This window comes from Choristoneura fumiferana, chromosome 17 (genome assembly GCF_025370935.1).
Source record: "Choristoneura fumiferana chromosome 17, NRCan_CFum_1, whole genome shotgun sequence".
Taxonomy (NCBI): domain Eukaryota; kingdom Metazoa; phylum Arthropoda; class Insecta; order Lepidoptera; family Tortricidae; genus Choristoneura; species Choristoneura fumiferana.
Genome location: NC_133488.1, coordinates 2,443,182 through 2,463,441, shown reverse-complemented (window position 1 = coordinate 2,463,441; position 20,260 = coordinate 2,443,182). Strand labels below are relative to the sequence as shown.

At 39.5% G+C, this 20,260-nt stretch overlaps 1 protein-coding gene and 1 pseudogene across 1 annotated transcript; both read left to right on the top strand.

Moving 5' to 3' along the window:
- The window catches only part of LOC141437139 (uncharacterized), a 7,975-nt pseudogene extending 1,180 nt beyond the window's left edge, over positions 1–6,795 (top strand).
- An 8,760-nt stretch (positions 6,796–15,555) lies between these two features.
- LOC141437138 (uncharacterized) lies at positions 15,556–16,317 on the top strand. Its single transcript, XM_074100401.1, has one exon. It carries the CDS (start codon positions 15,556–15,558, stop codon positions 16,315–16,317), a length of 762 nt encoding a protein of 253 aa, XP_073956502.1.
- The last annotated feature ends 3,943 nt before the right edge of the window (positions 16,318–20,260 follow it).

The following is a 20,260-nucleotide window of genomic DNA, read 5'->3' as shown; positions in this document are numbered from 1 at the left end:
TGATGCGTAGTCCCGTTTTTTCGGAAAAAGGAAGACAGAGGATTCCGAAAGACAAAACTGTCTCAAACACAGACATTAATTGCCCCGTAACGCATATTTGCCATAATTAATTTCATCAGGATGGCATATTTACAAAATTGTTCTAATCATAAATAAACCCGCCGTAACTCACCCAAAAACAGTGAGATTAGATATTCGAAGACCTCTCGCTATACTAGCGCCTCCAGTGGCAAGTTCATACGCAATAGCCCTCATTTAGGTAATAATAAGGTCCAAAGAGAACTGATCGAAGCTAAAGGTTTCCAAGCTTGAAAAGTCTGTGTGAAAATGTTTGTAGTTACCCATGTAAAAACCATGTAAAACACATAAAAAACAGATTGCATTGAGAACCAGATATACAAATATGAAATTCTGCAGGAGGGATCTCTTCTAGTTAACATTGTAACTTGTCAAGACAACGGAAATAGAGTAGGTAGACTAATGTTTTTTCTCGATACCTCGTGAGTTTCTTGCCGGATTTCTTCTCAACAGAGGTTTTCCGAACCGGTGGTAGATTTTTTGACATTCATAAGTGCTTGTTATAGCCTAAATTTGTTGTTTCTTTAAAAAAATATGGCTTTGTCCATCAGAGGACAATTTGCCAGTGTCTAGTAGTTTTTGCGTGTACGGTAAAAAAATTCTAGAACGAATATGAGAGGTAATGGTAGATAAACGATGACAGCGCGACCAGCCTAAATTGAATTAAGATATTTTGACTTTGACTTTGACTTTGAATGTTGTGTGTTTATACAATTATATATTTTATTTTTACATAAGCATTTTACCCGTTTTCTAGTACCCACACTAAAATTTTTGCTTGGCTTAGGAGTAGACCATGTAACACCAATTGGTGTCAATAAAATAGTCCCACGACATATTATTTAATCATCATTAGTATAACACTTTTGGTTGCTCATTTCTAAGAAGTAGCGGTGTACAACGGTGGTCTGATCGATTACCTGTACGTCAACACGGGAGAGACGATCGACGTGAAGTTGACAGTAGACAGTACGAGAAGATCAGCAGAGACGAAGACCCTTGCGTCAGCTGGGAGAACTACAGCGCCAATGAGGTAAAAATATTCCGATATTTTTATAAAATTTGTACGGTTTTCTTCTACTTGAACTCTTCCGTGACGACGTAGATGGAAGAATTGGAAGTTGAAGTGGTCATGGGCTGGTCAAATCGCTCGAAGAATAGTCTCCTAACCAAAGGATCTTGAGTAGCAACCATGAACTGGGATGGCAAGTTCTAAGGAGGAAGTCTCTGTTCGACAGTGGACGTCTTCCGGCTAATGATGATGGTCGAAAGGTCCGAGACGAGGAACAGTAGGAGGAGGATACTGTGTAGAAGGACAACCTTTCTCCTCTCCTCCAATAATATACATCTGTTCTTCGAACGATGTGGCTCATTGCACTTCTACTTGCGTATTCTCATAGCTATGTCGGTTGACTCTAGTTCTTCGACGAATCACCTCAACACCAATATCCGTCATTGCTTTCTGTCTTCGACAAGTCTCTCATTCTAGGCAGAGATGTAGATTGCATGTCCTTGTCGTTTTCCTCTTCAAGATAATTAAGTTGACGAGGGTCAACTTAATTATCTTAAGAGTATCTTTCTTCCAGTGTCCACAAACTACGTGTCGACGCTGGTGGGTGAGGCAGCTGGATGCTCTGGCCCTGGATGACCAGCGACCTTCCTCGCTGCGACAACTACAATGACATGAGAAACCTTATTACTACTTACATCAAGTTAGTTTTTTAAATGTGAATCGCCATTAGTAATTTAGAACTAACTTAATATTTTTGCACCGTAGCCCTCTGCTTTTGACCCAATGGCTTGCTTTGTTAATCTATAATACACATTGTTAAGCATACAATCCCAGGGGACGGGCGGGCTGCTGCTCCCTGCCCCCCCGGGGTACAATACAATACAATACAATAACTCTTTATTGCACACCAACACACTAAGCAGTACAGAAAACACAGGAATATACATAGAGATTTTCTAAGGTAAGCAATAGGAGGCCTTATCGCTTCAGAGCGATCTCTTCCAGGCAACATTTACAATGGACAGAAGTAAGGAATAAATTTTAGCAGGTGGTGCAATTTACAATAGATTAAAGCAGAAGTATCAGAATACATAAAAATCACATACAATACACATACACAACAAATCTAATCAGATAGATAGGTAGATAGATACCATAACAACATAATAAGTAAGCTAACTAAAACATTCATACGCAATATGACAGATAGTGCTACATCTATGGCCACCACATGAACTCAAGCAAAACGAGCAAACTGACAGGGTTGTGGTCACGTTGTGATTCATTTATGTGGATCCCGCAAAGTAACACTCGAAACAATGAAATAACTAAACTTGGTTCACTTTTTCAGCGTATACGAAGACCACAACTGCACCATCTGCCCTCGAATCTGCCGAGCGTACCTCTACAACGCATTCGTTACTTTCCGCCGGAGTGATTACACCTGGGATTCTGCCCAAAAAGTCTGGGCCCTTAGCTTTGGAGACGCCGTGCTGGAAACTCATGTAAGACCCTAAAAGTTACTACAACTACATCTGCAAGGCTACTACGAAGCTCGAAGTTCGTAACGTACCGTCCCTCTCGCTCTCGTATCAAATAGTATAAGTGTCAGAGGGACCACACAACACCAACTTCGATTTTCGTAGTAGCCCTGCAGGGAGCGTCTACAAGCGTCTACAAACAACCACAAGCGTCCGAGTTGTGAAACTTCGATAGCGCTATGTAGAACAGTTCGGAGTTTCTATAGTTGCTCACTAGATGGCGCTAGGAGTCGCTACAAGCGTAGGAAAAGTTTTTATTTAGCGCCATTTTTTTGATGTTTAGTTTGTATTTTCGCAAAGATTTGTAGTTGATTATTATGTAATCGTAGTAGAATTTGACGACTAGGAATAGTACGTCAAACATCGTCTATTTTATCTTTGATTTTTTCTAGTTGTACCTGCACTTCAACACTATGATGGTGTCTGTGTATGAGGAACGGCATAATTACGACTTCAACTTATTTATTTCGGACCTCGGTGGAAGTATTGTAAGTATATTTACTAATAAGTATGTATACCTAACCCCAGTGGCGGATTAATATTTTTTATGAGTTTAGGCCACTTCATTTCCTAAAATAATAATGTAGCTATATACCTTTCTGTACTCAATACCTTTCTAAAATAATAATTTTCTCGTCCTCTGTAAGCTGCCGCCCATAGGACGCGGTCTATACGGCCTATTGACAAATCCAGGACTGCCTAGCTCCATACCATTTGATATAACCTAACCAACAACAGACTGACAGACATGGCGAAACTATAAGGGTTCCGTTTTTGCCATTTTGGCTCCGGAACCCTTACCCCCGACTTTGTCACTTCAAAGTTCAATATCTCAAAAACGCCTGAACCGATTTTGATACAACATGTCTAAGAGCCATCGCTAGAAAACCTGCTTTCAAATAAAAAAATCGCATTCAAATCGGTCCACCCGTTTAAGAGCTACGGTGCTACAGACAGACAGACACACATAGCGGTCAAACTTATAACACACCTCTCAGTTCGCGTCGGGGGCCTCTCCCATAATCTAACGATCTAGTATATTTGGGAAACTTACTATACCCAGTTTATTTTAATTCTGTAACTGTGGCGCCATCTCTTGACGAATGGCTGAACTATACTAAAACACGCATAATAATATGTACAATCATGTATAATCAATTAATCAATCATTATAGATAGAGATGGTCAACTTCATGCAAAATGTCGCTTAAACCAATTTGGCTTTTAACCCTCGATATGCACGTTAAATAGCAAATAACAGCTACGAAATCTATGATGTCATTGTGCAGGCGAGAAAAAGAACACGTTAACAATAACAAACAAAAAGCTGGAAAACCTCAGATTTTGTCACTTCAAAGTTCAATATCCCAAAAACGGCTAAACCGATTTTGATGAAACATGTCTAAGAACCATCGCTAGAAAACCTGATATCAAATAAAAACCGCATTCAAATCAGACCACCCGTTTAAGAGCTACGGTGCCACAGACAGACAGAAACACACACACAGACACACATAGCAGTCAAACTTATAATACTTATATACTTTTTGCTTGGGGGGTTAAAAAAGAGCTCTGAGCAAATTTCGGTATCTCAGGTACCTACCTAACTACTTGTACCAATATTAACTAAATAAATTCTTATTCTTATTAATACAGACTATCACTTTCTAGTTTTTATCCCCCGTCGCAAAAAGAGGGGTGTTATAAGTTTGACCGTTGTGTGTGTCTGTGTCTGTCTGTGGCACCGTAGCTCTTTTGTTTACCAATTTAAATGCGGTTTTTAGTTGAAATCAGGTTTTCTGGCGATGGTTCTTAGATAAGTTTTATCAAAATCGGTTTAGCTGTTTTTGAGATATTGAACTTTGTGACAAATTCTTGGGTTTTCCAGCTTTTTGTTGGTTTATAGTCTCTGAGTTGAGCCACACAGACCAATATAGTCAAAATCAACCTGTCATCGAGCACTTCAGGCATCATCCGCTTGGCTCAGTTCCATAGACTATCAGCTCATCAATTCCCTCCACATATATGAGAATATTTATTGCCGAGATGAATTAGTGAACATTTTTCTCCGTAAATACGTCAGATCTCAGTGTTTACACTGTGCTCTAGGTACGAGTATAGAATTAACCTCCTACGCGTGTACTGCTAAAATAATTTTGTAATTTCGACATCAAAGAAAAATGTAGGTGTTAGTAATATTATATTGACAGTGACATCGAAAATATCAAATCATTTATTCAGTAAATTACATTTGAAATTTACCACGAGCTTTACGGTGAAGGAAAACATCGTGAGGAAACCTGCACAAAACGCGAAGCAATTCAAGAGTGTGTGTGAGTGAAGCTCCCAATCCGCACTGGGTGAAAGGAGGCCTGTGCCAGGAGTGGGACATATATAAGCTGGGATGATGATGATGATGATTCAGTAATAGCCGCAATGGGCACTTTTACACGTCATTTTTTAAACTACCAGCGTTTTCGGAAAGACCATCATTGCCAAGAAGAATCCGGCGCAAGAAACTTGGCAGAAAGTCATTTTTCAAAATAAATAATAACAAATAAAACACTTAAAAACTACAGTACAAAATTAAAGAAAAAAATACTCGAAAAAAACTAACCTAACCATAAAAAAACATTTTTAATGCAAGCTTTTTTTGCTGACTGTACTTTTTGTTGACTGTACTTGCATTGTCACCCGAACTACACTTGAATACCAAATTTCAAGTCGATGCTATTAACTGTTGAAGAGTGCCGTCCTGCGGAGACGATCCTGGCTGGACTTCCAGACTGTCACTACTAGATTATTGTTGTTCGATACAGCGCCATCTATAGTACATCTGCTGAACTAGATAGCTTGCTAATTAATCAAAATGATCGATGCCCCTTGACATTCATGAACCTCATTAGTTACAAAATAAAACACAAAATGTGGTGGCGCTAGTATCGCACATCAATGTAAATAAGGTTTTTAAGTTTGTATGTCACTGTTCTATTGCAATCGGCTTCGGAGTAAAAGGTCTAAAAACCAACCGGTCTCTCATTTCGGGCACCCAATTTTACAATTGTATTGTCACGCAATTTACCTAAGTATTCCAAATTTTAAGTCAATCTGACTACTGGAACTTGGTCAAATTTAACTTGCAAGATTTGACTACAGACGGCTGTCCGTCTGTCTGTCTAGACGTAGACAACAGGACAGGTAAAACTAAATAAAAGCTAAGATTGTTTTTTTGGAATATTTTTGTATTTTTTATTTCAATTCCAAATTTTTACTTTTACGGTCATCCCGTAAAACCTAAATTGAAAATACAAACTGAAATAAAGATGCACAGAAAAAACAGAAAAATAAGATGGTACCATCAGTGGTGTAGCGGTATAGCACGCGGTACGGATTACCGAGGACCTGGGTTCGATTCCCAGTGATGGTCTTATTTTTCTGTTTTTTCTGTGCATCTTTATTTCAGTTTGTATTTTCAATTTAAATAAAAGCTTGTAAAAATAAAAACACAGGGATGAATGAGGTGGGTCAGTTAGTTACAAAACTAAAACTAAATATGTTAACATGTAAAACATGTTAATATGTTTAAGTTCAGTGGAAGTGTAGAATGCTTCCACCGTCATAAATAAAATAAAAAATGGAGATGTATATAGCTTGATCTTGATAACGACTGTCTCTGTTTCTTACAGGGCTTTCTTCTTGGTTTATCCGTGATAAGCCTCATCACTATCTTTGGCAGAGCCTGGTCCACCATGGTTCTGCCGTTCTTCAAGCCCAGGGTCAAAGGCACCAGCTTGGCCTCCACAGCAGACATCAAGACGGTCTCCAAAGAACTCTCCCAGGATATGGACTACATGAAGAAGTGCCAGGAATGGAACTTTAAGAATGATATCGATGGTGGAAGTCTCAATTGGCGTAAGGGACAAAATACCGAAAATCACTTTTAAACATAGAAAATTAGAGTTTTTTTTTCTCTGTCGATTGGTAGTATTCAAGTTACGATACGCCCCTTACTTTTGCTGTTATCAACATTTATTATTTTAAAATAAAATAGCTTAAGGGACATGATATAAAATATTTGAGCTGAAAAATGGCGTAAATGTATTATTTTTTTAATATTTGGGTCGTAAGGGGCTGTGGCAGTCTCATATGTCCTTTACGACTCGACTCATGTCGTTAAAAAAAACCCAAAAAATATAATAAAAGGGCGTATGGGTCAATTATTGTTTCATTGCCCTTTACACCCCAACATTTTATAACGAATAAGATAAAAAAGCAAGAAGTTGTTGGGCGTAACCTTACCGCCTGTACCTATTTCTTGTACCTAACATCAAAATACTAACGCGTCTACCTACCTTCCACGCGCCGAGCGTTTGCGCATTGCACATTCGGTCAGTCGTGTCAGACACGTCAAACACGGAGGACGTATTTGATTGCCTACGTTTGTTCTTTGTCAACGCGCGTATTTTTTTATAAGATGCCAAAAGCAAAACAAAAAAAGAAGATTAAGTTGATGGATCCCCTAATGGCTTGACGTCGAGCTAACATTTCCGTAATGGAATTTCAGTCAAGGATGTTGAGGTAAATTTCTCTTAGCTACTTTGTTTATTTTAAGCTGTCCTGACAGATCCTAATAAAGGAAGCCTGTGCCCAGCAGTGGGACGTATATAGGCCGAGATGATGATGCATACATAATAATAATTGGCCTGTATAATTAATTATGTATGTTGAGGTTTATAAATGGTATAATTGGAACGTCGTAAGGGACATTAAAAAACAGCAATTTATAAAATAATAAATACTTTTATGGGCGTAAGGGGTATAAAAAGCAAGAGCTAGAGTAAATTGTCGGTCGTAAGGGGCAGTAGCAAACAGACATTTAAAAAAAAGGTGTAATTGGTACGTCGTAAGGGGCATTAAACAACAGCAACTTATAAAATAAGGAATACTCTTATGGGCGTAAGGGACATCAAAAGCTAAAACTAGAGTAAATTGTTAGTCGTAAGGGACAGTAACAAACAGACATTTTTAAAATTGAGGTTACTTTATGGGTGTAAGGGGCACTTAAAGTAAAATACCTTGCTTGCTTCTTTTAGTTCATTAAAATACCTTGTTAATGTTAGGTCGTAGGAGGCATCAAAACAGATGGTTTTTAGAACTTGTAGTGATTGAAACAACAACTCAAGCAAGCATACTCCCAAATGTGCAAGAAATAGTGCAAGCAAGCGTGCAAGAAAGCATGCAAGCAAGCATGCAAGCAAGCAAACAAGCAAGCATGTACCTAAGCAACCACTTAAGCAGGCTTGCAAGTCAGCATGTAATTTTGTCAATCAAATCAACAAACATGCAATTTTATCGGCCTGGGTTAGATGAACATCGCGGGTTACCCCGATCCCGCGATGACCGGTCTATGGTATCTCCTCCAGCGCTCATGAAGCGGGCTGGCGTCCCACTCCCTCACAGCTGCAATCAGTGTGTTAGAGGAAGCATAAATAGTGCAAGCATGCATGCAAGCAAGCGTGAAGCCAGAAGGCAAGCATGCATGCAAACAACAAATCAAGCAAGAATACTCCCAAATGTGCAAGAAATAGTGCAAGCAAGCATGCAATCAAACATGCAAGCAAGCATGCAATCAAGCAAGCAAGCATGTAAGCAATAATGCAAGCAAGCAGAGTTAGTACGCCAGTGGTGGTAGTGAAAATCATTTCATCATCATCGTCATCAACAACATCATCAGTTCGTTTATCGCTACCCCCCGGAACTATGCTATTTTCCGGGATAAAAACTTATTTACTTGGCGATTTTTAACAGCTGCAATATCTTCCTTGACCCTCTCAGCTATAAACAAACAAGTCAGCCATAGCCGAGCATTTGTTGGAGTCAGGACCAAACCACTGGATTGAGCTTCACAATCCCAAAATTCTGTCCACGGAACGTCATTTCTACTCAAGAATGGTACTTCAGTTGAAATAAAAAAGCATAAAAATGTCAACCGGGACGATGGATATAAGCTTTCATCTTCGTGGAATCCTGTTATTAATAAGTGTCGACGTCGGGATGAGTGTTGTGAGTCGGTGTGATGGGGTGACAAATAAAAATCACCAATTGCGGGTAGTTCGTGATACGAGTGCTCGTACTATTAGTGATCAAGTGCGGGTAGTTCGAAGGACTCGCGCTGCTAGGCCACTGCAATGTTGCCGAAACGTCGAGGTAAATATTACTCGTGTGTGTTAGCGTCATAAGTCCCGTTGGTGGTATTTTGACTATGAGTGAGAATCACGAAAGTTTAAAACGTTATAAAATTTATTTGAGTTTTATTTAACTTTTAACTTACAATGTCCATTTAAAGAAAATGTTACAAATTACATATTTTTTAAGGGGACGTGCAAAATTATGGCATTTGCGCGTTATTTTAAATAATTTAAGTGGTTCTTTGAGTTAATTCACTATTTTTTTTAATTTTTCTACAGGAACTTACGTCCAAATATGTAGCAAATAAAATATAAAATGTCCTATAAGACCAAAAATCGGTTACTACATTATTTATTTATTTACGGTTTATGGGTGTAAGGGGCTATGACACCCGTATGCCACGGGCGTAAGGGACAGCTATTTTTCTTATTAAGCTTTTTACGAAAAATGTCTATAGTTTCACGTTGAAAAGCAAGAAAATTCAAGATTTTACGTAATTATAACGTCCTGCTAAGTTAAACCTTAACAATGCTGTGAGGGTTTGAAAATTACCAAAAACTTCTTTTCGCTCTCCTGAAAAGTAGCATTTTGTCCCTTACGTCAATTGAGACTTCCACCATCGATATGCATTTGTATGAATAAAATGTTATAGATAGATGGGCATCAGAGCTGTTTTGAGAGTTTGCATAGTATGGACATACCAACCCTGTATGTTTTTTAATGGTAGGTAGTTGTCCTATGTGTATTTTATTAAATTAACTGAATTATTCTATTTAGACTGCTTTCACGTCGAGCTTTATAGAAAAAATACAAATAGCACAGAATAAACTAATAGTACCATAGTAGATGATAGTCATTTATTACAATGAAGTACTTATACAGAAACTTTAGAATAAATTTAAAAAATTAGTCAGCACTTTTTTATTTAAAAAATTACTATTTTATTAACCCCCGACGCAAAAAGAGGGGTGTTATAAGTTTGACCGCTATGTGTGCCTGTGTGTCTGTCTGTGGCACCGTAGCTCTTAAATGGGTGGACCGATTTGAATGCGGTTTTTTTATTTGAAAGCAGGTTTTCTAGCGATGGTTCTTAGACATGTTTCATCAAAATGTCTCGTGTTATGTCTGTACGCTGTGTAGAGGTGCAGGCTGAAAATCAGCGCGGTGAAGCATAGTCCTCACCGCACGTGCTGAGCCTATAACCCTTTTACCTCATAGCTCAGCATGTATACCTTTACGAGCAATAAGTAAAGTAAATGTCCCAGTGCTTAAAGTTGCTCTAACCGGATGGCAAAGTGGTTAGAGAACCTGACTACGAAGCTTTAAGGTCCCGGGTTCGTTTCCCGGCCGGGGCAGATATTTGCATGAATAATGCGAATGTTTGTTCTCGGGTCTTGAATGTTTAATATGGATTTAAGTGTGTATTTAAAGAGTGCTGTCTTCGCCAGCAAACTGCTTAGCAGTTTGGCGAAAATATCTTTTAAGTCGTTATTTTTTGTAAAATGTGATGAATAAATAAAAAAAAAATGTTTTTTCAAACTCAAACTCAAACTCAAAGTCTTTATTGCGCTAAATGTTGTGATAAGATTTTAAAAAGTATGAACGTTCAACATTTACCCTGTTGGGTTGGGCACGGCAATATTATAATCAAACATGTAATTAGTAAACTCTCTCTTAAAATTTTCTTTCTGTCTTTCTTTCTTTCAAAATCGGTTAAGCCTTTTTTGAGACATTGAACTTTGAAGTGACAAAGTCGGGGGTTTTTCCAACTTATTGTTGGTTAGGTTATTTTGATGTAGGAAACGTTTAAGACGACTCGATCCCCCAAAAAAAACTAAGTTAGAGCAGATCAAAGAAATTGGACTAGCGCGAAGCGTGAGCGAGTCGACTCCAAGTTGTCTTGTACAAAAACGCATTCGTACATCAGTCTAGCTAGGCGGGTGTTTGGTGCTATAGTAGAAACAAGCGTAGAAAGCGCTTGTGGTTTCGATTGCGTTAGACAATACAATACGATATTTAGAAAGAAAGAAAGAAAGAAGAAAGAAAATACATTTATTCACAACACAAGACAACAAAATTATTATGTACAAAAAAAACAACACAAAGGTATGTGTCATTGCGGTTGTGAATTGGACACTGGCTCAGCATAATGCTGAAGCGTTAAAAACACCCCAGCGCTGATTTTCAGCCAGCACCGTCGGCAACCCTCGGGCCGTATTTGGCTCATCTGTTCTGGTCATATATGAATTCGGCTATCGCGCGCTGTTCCCTCGGGAACTGTGCATTTTCCGGGATAAATAGTAGCCTATGTCACTCTCTGGCCCATAAACTATCTCTATGCCAAAAATCACGTCGATCCCTCGCTCCGTTTCGACGTGAAAGACGGACAAACATACAAACACAAGACAACCGGTAGTAGACAGCCGGTGAAATTACTGGCACTTGAGGTATCCCATCTTAGGCCTCTAGGTTGGCAACGCATCTGCAATCCCCCTGGTGTTGCAGGTGTCTATGGGCGGTGGTGATCTCTTATCATCAGGAGACCACTTGCTCGTTTGCCATCCAGTTGAATAAAAAGAACACACTTTTGCATTTATGGAGTAAGGATGGATATGGATATATCTACTCTTGTTTACCTTGTACACAAGTATGCGAATTGACGTAATAGTGGTGTACGTAGACGATGCACTATCAAAACAAGCAGGGCTGATTAAACTTCCGCTCATATATAATCTGCACTGCCGATCGTTTCAGAACATTATTCTAAATAAAAGCTACTTAGAAAGTTTGCCTCTAAATGCTTGTTTGGTTCATAAAGTTGCATAGAGTGGTTTGAATTTCAAGTCGTTTGAATGCTCATTACAAATGGATGCCCATGTTTATCTGCACCTTTAAAAAAAATCGTAGCAGCAATTATTGCAACTGAATCATTCGCTTATTTCCCTATTCTAAATGGAATATTTTTAGTTGATGAAATATTATTTTCACTCCTCATGCTCCTAAAGTTCGTGTTTGTGCTGGATCTAGGTGGCATAAAATGACTTTTTATGCTCTAGTGCATAAAATAAAATCTTCATGACCAAGGCAATCAGGTGTCAACAGCCACAAACGAAAAAGTATCTACATATTTTTTTATAATTTAGTTTGTATAAAACTGAAAATAAGTCAAAACAAATCAATAAAACTGACATAGCACTGACTGAATCTTTAAATAAATATAATTATTTACATAGTAAAAAAATCAATAAAAAACAAAAAAATAATGATTACATAGCAATGCATGAAAAGTAAAAGGTACATAGTAAGTGAACAATTGTTTCCACTGTTGCTATTTAATTTCCTCGCAGTCGAATTGAAAAGCAGAGTGTAAGCGTACCGGCTCGGGTGGCTATATGATCGCCTTGGGTAAAATGGCTCGTTTTATGCCCTTGTTGTACAATTTACTATTAATGGTCACTACAGTCGTAGTTGCCTAGTGGTTTGACTTATGGCTTCTCGAGGAAAGGCAAATCCTGCGTAACCTGCGAAACTATTCGATGTAAAGTTCCTAATTCACACTGGATCCGCGTGGGGACTACGGCTCAAGGTCTCTCGTTCTGAGAGGAGGCCTCTGCCCAGCAGTGGAAAGTATATATAGGCTGGGAGGAGGATGATTGATGATGGTTTCTAAGGGTCACGTCACGAATGTATTAAGTAAAGTAGTTTCTAAGACAACCTTGAATACTCTTTGGACGATTTTACTTTACATGTCCAGCCAAATATTGGTTAAGTCAATATTTGATGTCCGGGCAATGACTTTAACTTCCTGCGGTCGACTCAACAAAATTTAAAGTCATTAAGTACGTCAAGCGAGTGCTAATTAAGGGAAAACTTCCTTTAACCCTGAAACGCAAGCTCGTCGATATGTGTATCCTGCCCATCCTAACCTACGGCGCTCAGACCTGGTCTTTGACTGAGGCCCAGAAGTCCAGGCTCAAGATTTGCCAGCGAGCTATGGAGCGGAGTATTCTAGGTGTTCGGAGATCTTATAGAATCAGAAACACTGATCTGCGCTCCAAAATCAAATTGTCGATGTGGGAATGAAGACCGCCAAATTAAAATGGGACTGGGCGGGACACGTCTGCCACATGCATCCGGATCGCTGGGCCAAAGTAATCACCTATTGGGTTCCATGCGACGGGCACCGGAGCAGAGGCAGACCTAGGAGATGGCGGGACGACCTGGACCGTTTCCAGTCAGATTGGCAAGAGCTGGCCAAGAGTAGAGACGAGTGGAATAAGAAAGAGGAGGCTTTTGCCCTGCAGTGGGACACCTTATAAGCTATGAAAAAAAGTACGTCAATGAAAATAGTATAACAATCTGTGCGAAATTACGTTTGAAATATACCAGCCACACGCTAAAAGAAAACTTAGGAAACTTGTGTCATTCTGAGAAGTCTATGCCCACTGGTTGGACCTATTCGTATATATTTAAGTCGAGACGATGATGATGATGAAAATGGTTGAATACGGCAAGAAATATCCCAACGCACCCGTTATTTTACGATACTGATCCAAAGGCAATATATAATAAGGATTATTTTTTAACCCCCAGCACAGCCCCCAGTGCAACTCTTGGTTTGGTTTGGATAGGTCTTTAACTAAATGTAAACAAAACAACGTCAATTGGTGTCTTAAATATTGAAATCCCCGCATTAAACTATCTAAAATTTTACATTTCTGTACTGAAATGAAATACAGTAGTCTAGTTTGTATTACAATGAAAAACGTTTAAAATCCTTGAATGTGGCGCTATCTAGTATTACTTCACGATAAACTTTTTCACGAACGACTTTATCACGAAAAACTTTATAACGAATAGACTTTATCACGAAAGACTTTTCAGGAAAACTTTACCAGTAAATACTTTATCACGAAAAGGCTTTACTACGAATAGACTTTATCACGAAAAATCTTAATCACGAAAACTTTATCACGAATATGTCATTACTTTTTGGATTCGGATAAGTACTGACACGCTTGAATGTACCAAATCCGGCAGCTGAAGTTTGTTTACATTTAGTTGAATACCTATCCAAACCAAGTATAGAGGGTATTATAAATTTTACGCCAATGTCACTTCTGTCTGTGGCATCGTTACGTAGCTCTCAAGCGAATGTATCGATTTCAATGCGCTTTTTTACGTGTAAGTGAGTTTTTGCATTTTTTTTACCATTAGCTATAGAAGGCGTTTTCAACCTTTTAGTTTTAACGCCACACTCTTCGTTCATTTTTTTTAACATGTAACTGACCGCTCTTTCACCTGATGTTAAGTGCAGATGAAGCTTAAGGTGTATCTCAGTGGTGCAGTAACAGTAGAGGTGAGACGTACTAGGCAAAACGCGGACTGAGTCTTGCGAGTACGCGTCCACAAAAAGACTAGATCCAAAGACTGGGTCCACGAGTATCTACGAATACTTAACTCAATTGAGTCATTGCGTAAACAAAATTATTCCCATAAATGCGCTCCCGTGATTGCGTATACACGTTCTAGTTTTAGTAGTTTTACGTATATCGAACTACCGAATTCCACGTCACAGTTCAGTTTTCACATTTATATATTTTTTAATTTTAGCTTATTTTTAATACTGACTAAAAACTTCCCTTCATACTTTATACAGGTTTACTTAATACTGTAAGCAATTTTTTTTAAATTTTAAATTAAAAAGTGTACATAAATGCTTGTTTTCAAGTTGGTGGAACGTTGTGATTCGCCGTACTCATACTCTACCCCGTACTCGTACGCTAAAAGAATCGCGGACGGAAAGGCGTACTCACGCGTCCAAGCCAAAACCTATTCCAGTAAATACGCCTCACCACTAAGTAACAGCCTTCACTCTAGCCTTGAAGAGCCCTAGATCTTATCTTATCTTATCGTTAGGGGTCCTTGCGGATACACTTCGACCCGTAGGGATCTTTTGTGTAATTACCCCTCCTTCGCACTTACTCTATTGCCTTTATCACCTCGTTCATAAATTGGATGATTTGACGTAGCGGTAGTGCCTTAAAGTCTCCTGGTGCGGGGTATCCGTCGCCAAAGAGCCCTAGATTGTATTTATCCGGAAAAACAGACGACGGGAGCGAATTCCATTCCTTAGCATTTCGCATTATGAAAGATGAAGCAAACCGCTTTGTGCTACGAACGCTAACTACATATAAGGGTGAAGACGCTCCCCCCGCCTGGAAGTACGTTGGCAAAATGGAGACGGAGGAGTTAGATCGTGTAGATGCAGATGACCTAGTAATACTTGTCAATGGGAAATTCCCAAACACAGTATCGGGAATCATGAACGTAGCTCTAAACAAAGTAGAGAGGTGGTGCAAAGAATATCACCTCTCCATAAATCCGAGCAAAACGGTGGTAATACCATTTACCAGAAAAAGGGACCTAAAAAGCGTACAGACTTTAAGAATGTATGACAGGGAACTAAGACTTTCCAATGAAGTAAAATATCTTGGAATAATCCTTGATAAACGACTTAACTGGAAAAAACAGGTGGAATACACAGTGACCAAAGCGACGAGAGTTTTTGGCATGTGTAGATCCGCATATGGAAAAACATGGGGACTGAACCCAAAAGTACTGAGATGGATCTACACCATAATGGTGAGACCCATCATACTGTATGGGTGCCTCGCCTGGTGGCCTAGGGCACAACTAAGCACATGTAGGAATCTACTGGCAAAAATCCAGAGAATGGCCTGCATGGCTATCACAGGGGCGTTCAAAACAACGCCGACAGCAGCAATGGAAGTCTTACTGGACTTACCACCACTGCATATTGCTATAGAATCCGAAGCGCGGAAGTCGTTGCACAGAATGAAAATGTACGGCCTGTGGAACGATTCCGCTCCAAGGACAAAGCACACTAAAATGGAACAAAACGAATACCTTGATAGTATAATGGCGATGGGTTGCGACAAAATGCAACCAAAGTACATATTCCGAAGGAACTTCAAGGTTCATGTTCCCACAAGGGCTGAATGGGCAGAAGGACTGACACTGCCGGAAGGCAGTGAAAATTCATGGTACACGGATGGATCTAAAATGAAATCCGGTACAGGAGCCGGCATTCATGCCAAGGACTTTAACAGTAGCGTAAGCATGGGAAATTATGCAACTGTCTTTCAAGCAGAGACGTATGCAATTATCGCCTGTGCACAGGAGAATATAGATAGGAAGGTAAGGGAAAAAACCATCTATATACTCAGTGACAGTCAAGCAGCCCTAAAGGCGCTCACATCGCCAAAGGTTGACTCAAGACTGATCTATAATGGAGTACAAGCACTAAACAAGCTTGGCAGACGCAATAGAGTGAGACTGGTTTGGATCCCAGGACACAAAGGCTTCATCGGAAATGAAAAAGCAGATGAGCTAGCAAGGGAAGGGTCAATGAACAAAAACATAGGGCCCGAGCCGTATGTGGGACTCTCACAGGGAACCATGAAGAATGCATAAACGACCACACCAAACTTAAACACCAACAAGAGTGGAAAACACTGGAAGGTCTAAAGCATTCAAAACGATTCATCGAAAATGTCAGCACAAGCTGGACTAAAAAACTCTGGACACTCAGTAGGAAACAACTCCGACATATCGTCGGGGCATTCACAGGTCACTTCAATACTAAACACATACTAGTAAAGATGGGACTACAGGACAATGAAGTCTGTAGAATATGTGGCGAGGAAGACGAAACAATGGAACACATTATGTGTGAATGTGACGCCCTCGCCAGATCAAGAATGAGACTCTTTGGCGACGGATACCCCGCACCAGGAGACTTTAAGGCACTACCGCTACGTCAAATCATCCAATTTATGGACGAGGTGATAAAGGCAATAGAGTAAGTGCGAAGGAGGGGTAATTACACAAAAGATCCCTACGGGTCGAAGTGTATCCGCAAGGACCCCTAACGATAAGATAAGATAAGATAAGATAAGATAGATCGTGTAATTCCTGCGCACACACCAAAATGTATCCGGTAAATAACCTAACCAACAAAAACTTGGAAAACCCCGACTGTCACTGCAAAGTTCAATATCTCAAAAACGGCTGAACCGATTTTGATGAATCATAATCTAAGAACCATTTTCAAATAAAAAAATCGCATTCAAATCGGTCCACCCGTTTAAGAGCTACGGTGCCACAGAAAGACACACAGACAGACAAACAGACACACATAGCAGTCAAACTTATAACACCCCTCTTTTTGCATCGGGGGTTAAAAATCGCTAGTCATGACTTCATTGCAGCATACACTTCGCGGCAATCACGGCATACCTGAAAATATACGCGGCACACCGGTTAAAAACGTCTGACCTATAGCATCGGAAGACATCGTGAGGAAACCCGCATACACTTACGAGGGAAATTAATTGTTTGTTTGATTGCACGCAGTTAAACTACATACCTTGTCGCAGCCACCTGTGCTAGCCGGCGCTGGCATGCAGAGCGATGACTAGTCGCCATTTCAATCTGTCAAATATAGCTTATAGCTTATAGCAAAGCCGTGCCCTACGCTAATCCATTTTGGATTTTATGTAGACGTGATAGAGCCTGAATTGAATTGTTTTTGTTTTAATTTAATCATTTGGCTATCAGTAGGAACCTATTAATTATTTATATATAATTGTAATTGTTTCATTAGAAGGGTTAATGACTAGGGGACTAGAAAAAAGGGCAGGGTTAATGAATCGGGAATAAATAAATAAGTATAATACAGATGTATTGATGTATTATTTGACAGACAAACAGACGCAAATAGCGGTCAAACTTATCCACCCCTCTTTTTAACACCCCTCTTTTTGCGTCGGGGGTTAATAAAAGTATGACAGACTGACTACAGACGGTCAACAAAGTGATCCTACAAAGTTCCGTAAGTATTTTCCTTATGAGTTTCGTAGGTACCTAAATACTTACGGAGACTGGTTATTTTCGTCGATGGCTATTAAACACTATATTGCTAATTAATATGACACCACAGGCTGTAGTGGTACAGTCAAGGGTATAAATATCTACATATACATGCAGCAGTAGCGTTAAATATATGTATAGGTACATCGACCTTATCGTTAGTGACAAAGGTGTATAGATATTTTTGACGTCTTGGTAACGTACATGTATATATTTATGCCCTTGACTGTACATTGATGGTAAATAAACACCTTCGGCCTTTGTCACCAGTGCCCTTAGTGTAAATTTCCGCCTCTAGCGGAACGTTTGCGATGTTCGTGTTTCATACTAATTAAAATTTTAACGCGAACGCGATCGAGACGTATTTTGCAATCGAAAACTTACAGTAAGGGTACAGAGACCTTATGATCTGACGCACTCGGACGGAATCACAATCGTTTGCAACACTACTTTCAGTTTACTACTATATGGGAAGAGGAACTCTCATTCCATTATAATTATATTGACCCCATCCATCCCTGTATTTTTTAAGCGTATTTTTTCTTGTTTTTATACTGTAATCCATACTAATATTATAAAAGAGAAAGTGTGTTTGTATGTTTGTCCGTCTTTCACGCCGTAACGGAGCGACGGATCGACGTGATTTTTGGCATAGAGATAGTTTATGGGCCCGAGAGTGACATAGGCTACTTTTTATCCCGGAAAAATGCACAGTTCCCGAGGAAACAGCGTGCTATAACCGAATACCACGCGGGCGGAGCCGCGGGCAAAAGCTAGTTGATATATATTTGTTTGCAATTATTTATTTTAGTTTATTTTGAAAAAAAACTGTCAGGTTTTTTGTGGCGCATTCTTCTTGGCAACGATGGTCTTTGGGGCCGTCCATTAATCACGTGATGTTTTTAGCAACTATTCAACCCAAACAATTTTTTTTAACGAGCCAGCAGGAGTGGAACTATAGTCGTCTCCCTCACCTACATACTATATATTGGGCTCGTGCTGAGGCACCGACTTCAAACTAGTAGAAAATTATTTTCAAGGTTTTTGAAGTTGTTCTGTTTCTTGTTAAAAAGTTTATTTATGGTTTTTAGTGATTTGTAGCCAAAGTGCATCTCACAACAATTCCATTAAGCACAAAACACGGCATAATAATATTATTTAATAACAGAGTACAGTCTTCTTGATCAGGCCCAGTTCACCAAATGATACTTTTTGAATGTAAATACCTACTTGACTTGGTGGGGGTTGGGTGTTAAAAATGCCAAAATCGCTATAGGCTTTGCTTTCTGCTTTTAAAATTTGAGGATTGCACAGACCTCCTCTCAGAATGAGAGGGTTTGGGCAGTAGTTCCCACGCGGGCACAGTCATCATTAGATCCTAACTTGGTGACAATGCGACCGCCTCGGAAGTACCTAGTCCTTTAGAACAGAATAATAATTTTGAAATTCGGCCCACAATGAGGGCTATCGTTTTTTGTCTCACTAGATGGCGCACTGTTGCGTGAGGTTTTTAAGTGTGGCTTTCAGAGTCTGTTATTACGGGCGTTAAAACAAAGTTTAGATTAAAATCCTATTTAATACACCTTAAAACCGTACCTACCATAAAAATATCCAGCAACCACAGTGTTGCTTAGTCCCGTTTTGTTCGGAAAAAAAGGGAGGACAAAAGTTTCCGAAAGACAAAACTGTCTCAAAACATAGACATTCATTGCCCCGTAACGCATAATTGCCATAATTAATTTCAGGTAATGCAAAATATTCACAAAATTATTCTAATTATAAATAAACCCGCGTAGCTCACCCAAAAACTATGAGATTTGACATTTCGGAGACCTCACGCTACACTAGCGCCTCTAGCGGCGAATTCATTCGCGATAGCCCTCATTGGCGGAGTTTATCGCGTAACAAACACACAAAATAAACATACAGACGAATTGAGAACCTCCTCCTTTTTTTGAAGTCGGTTGACGAAATGGAGCCGGTGCAGACTCAGAAAAAGATGGCGGGTATTTTGAATTTCGACCAAACTTGGTAGGATCGTACGAAGGATAGAGATGATTTGCTTAGCATTGGGACACCTAATACGCTGAAATTGCTATTTTTTTTTATGTAGATTAACAACCGGTGTCAGGCAATGGATGGAAGGATGGATACAAGTGGCGAGTTGTCGTTCAATGTAGCGTTCTAAGGGCGAGGCCTTTCTCCAGCAGTAAACGTCTTCCTGATGATGATGATGGATGATGAACGTAATGCAGTGACGGAAAATTAGCAGATACGAATACCGAATGAAAGCCCAAAATTAATTTTATGAAAAATCTACATATTTGTCCCTTTCTAAAACGCTTTTCTCGCAGTATGCGTAAGTATATAGCGCTACTTGCGTTCTGATTTTCTGCCAAGTTTCCTGCGGCGCATTCTTCTTGGCAATGATGGTCTTTCCGAGAGCGCTGGTAGTTTAAAAAATGACGTGTAAAAGTGCCCATTG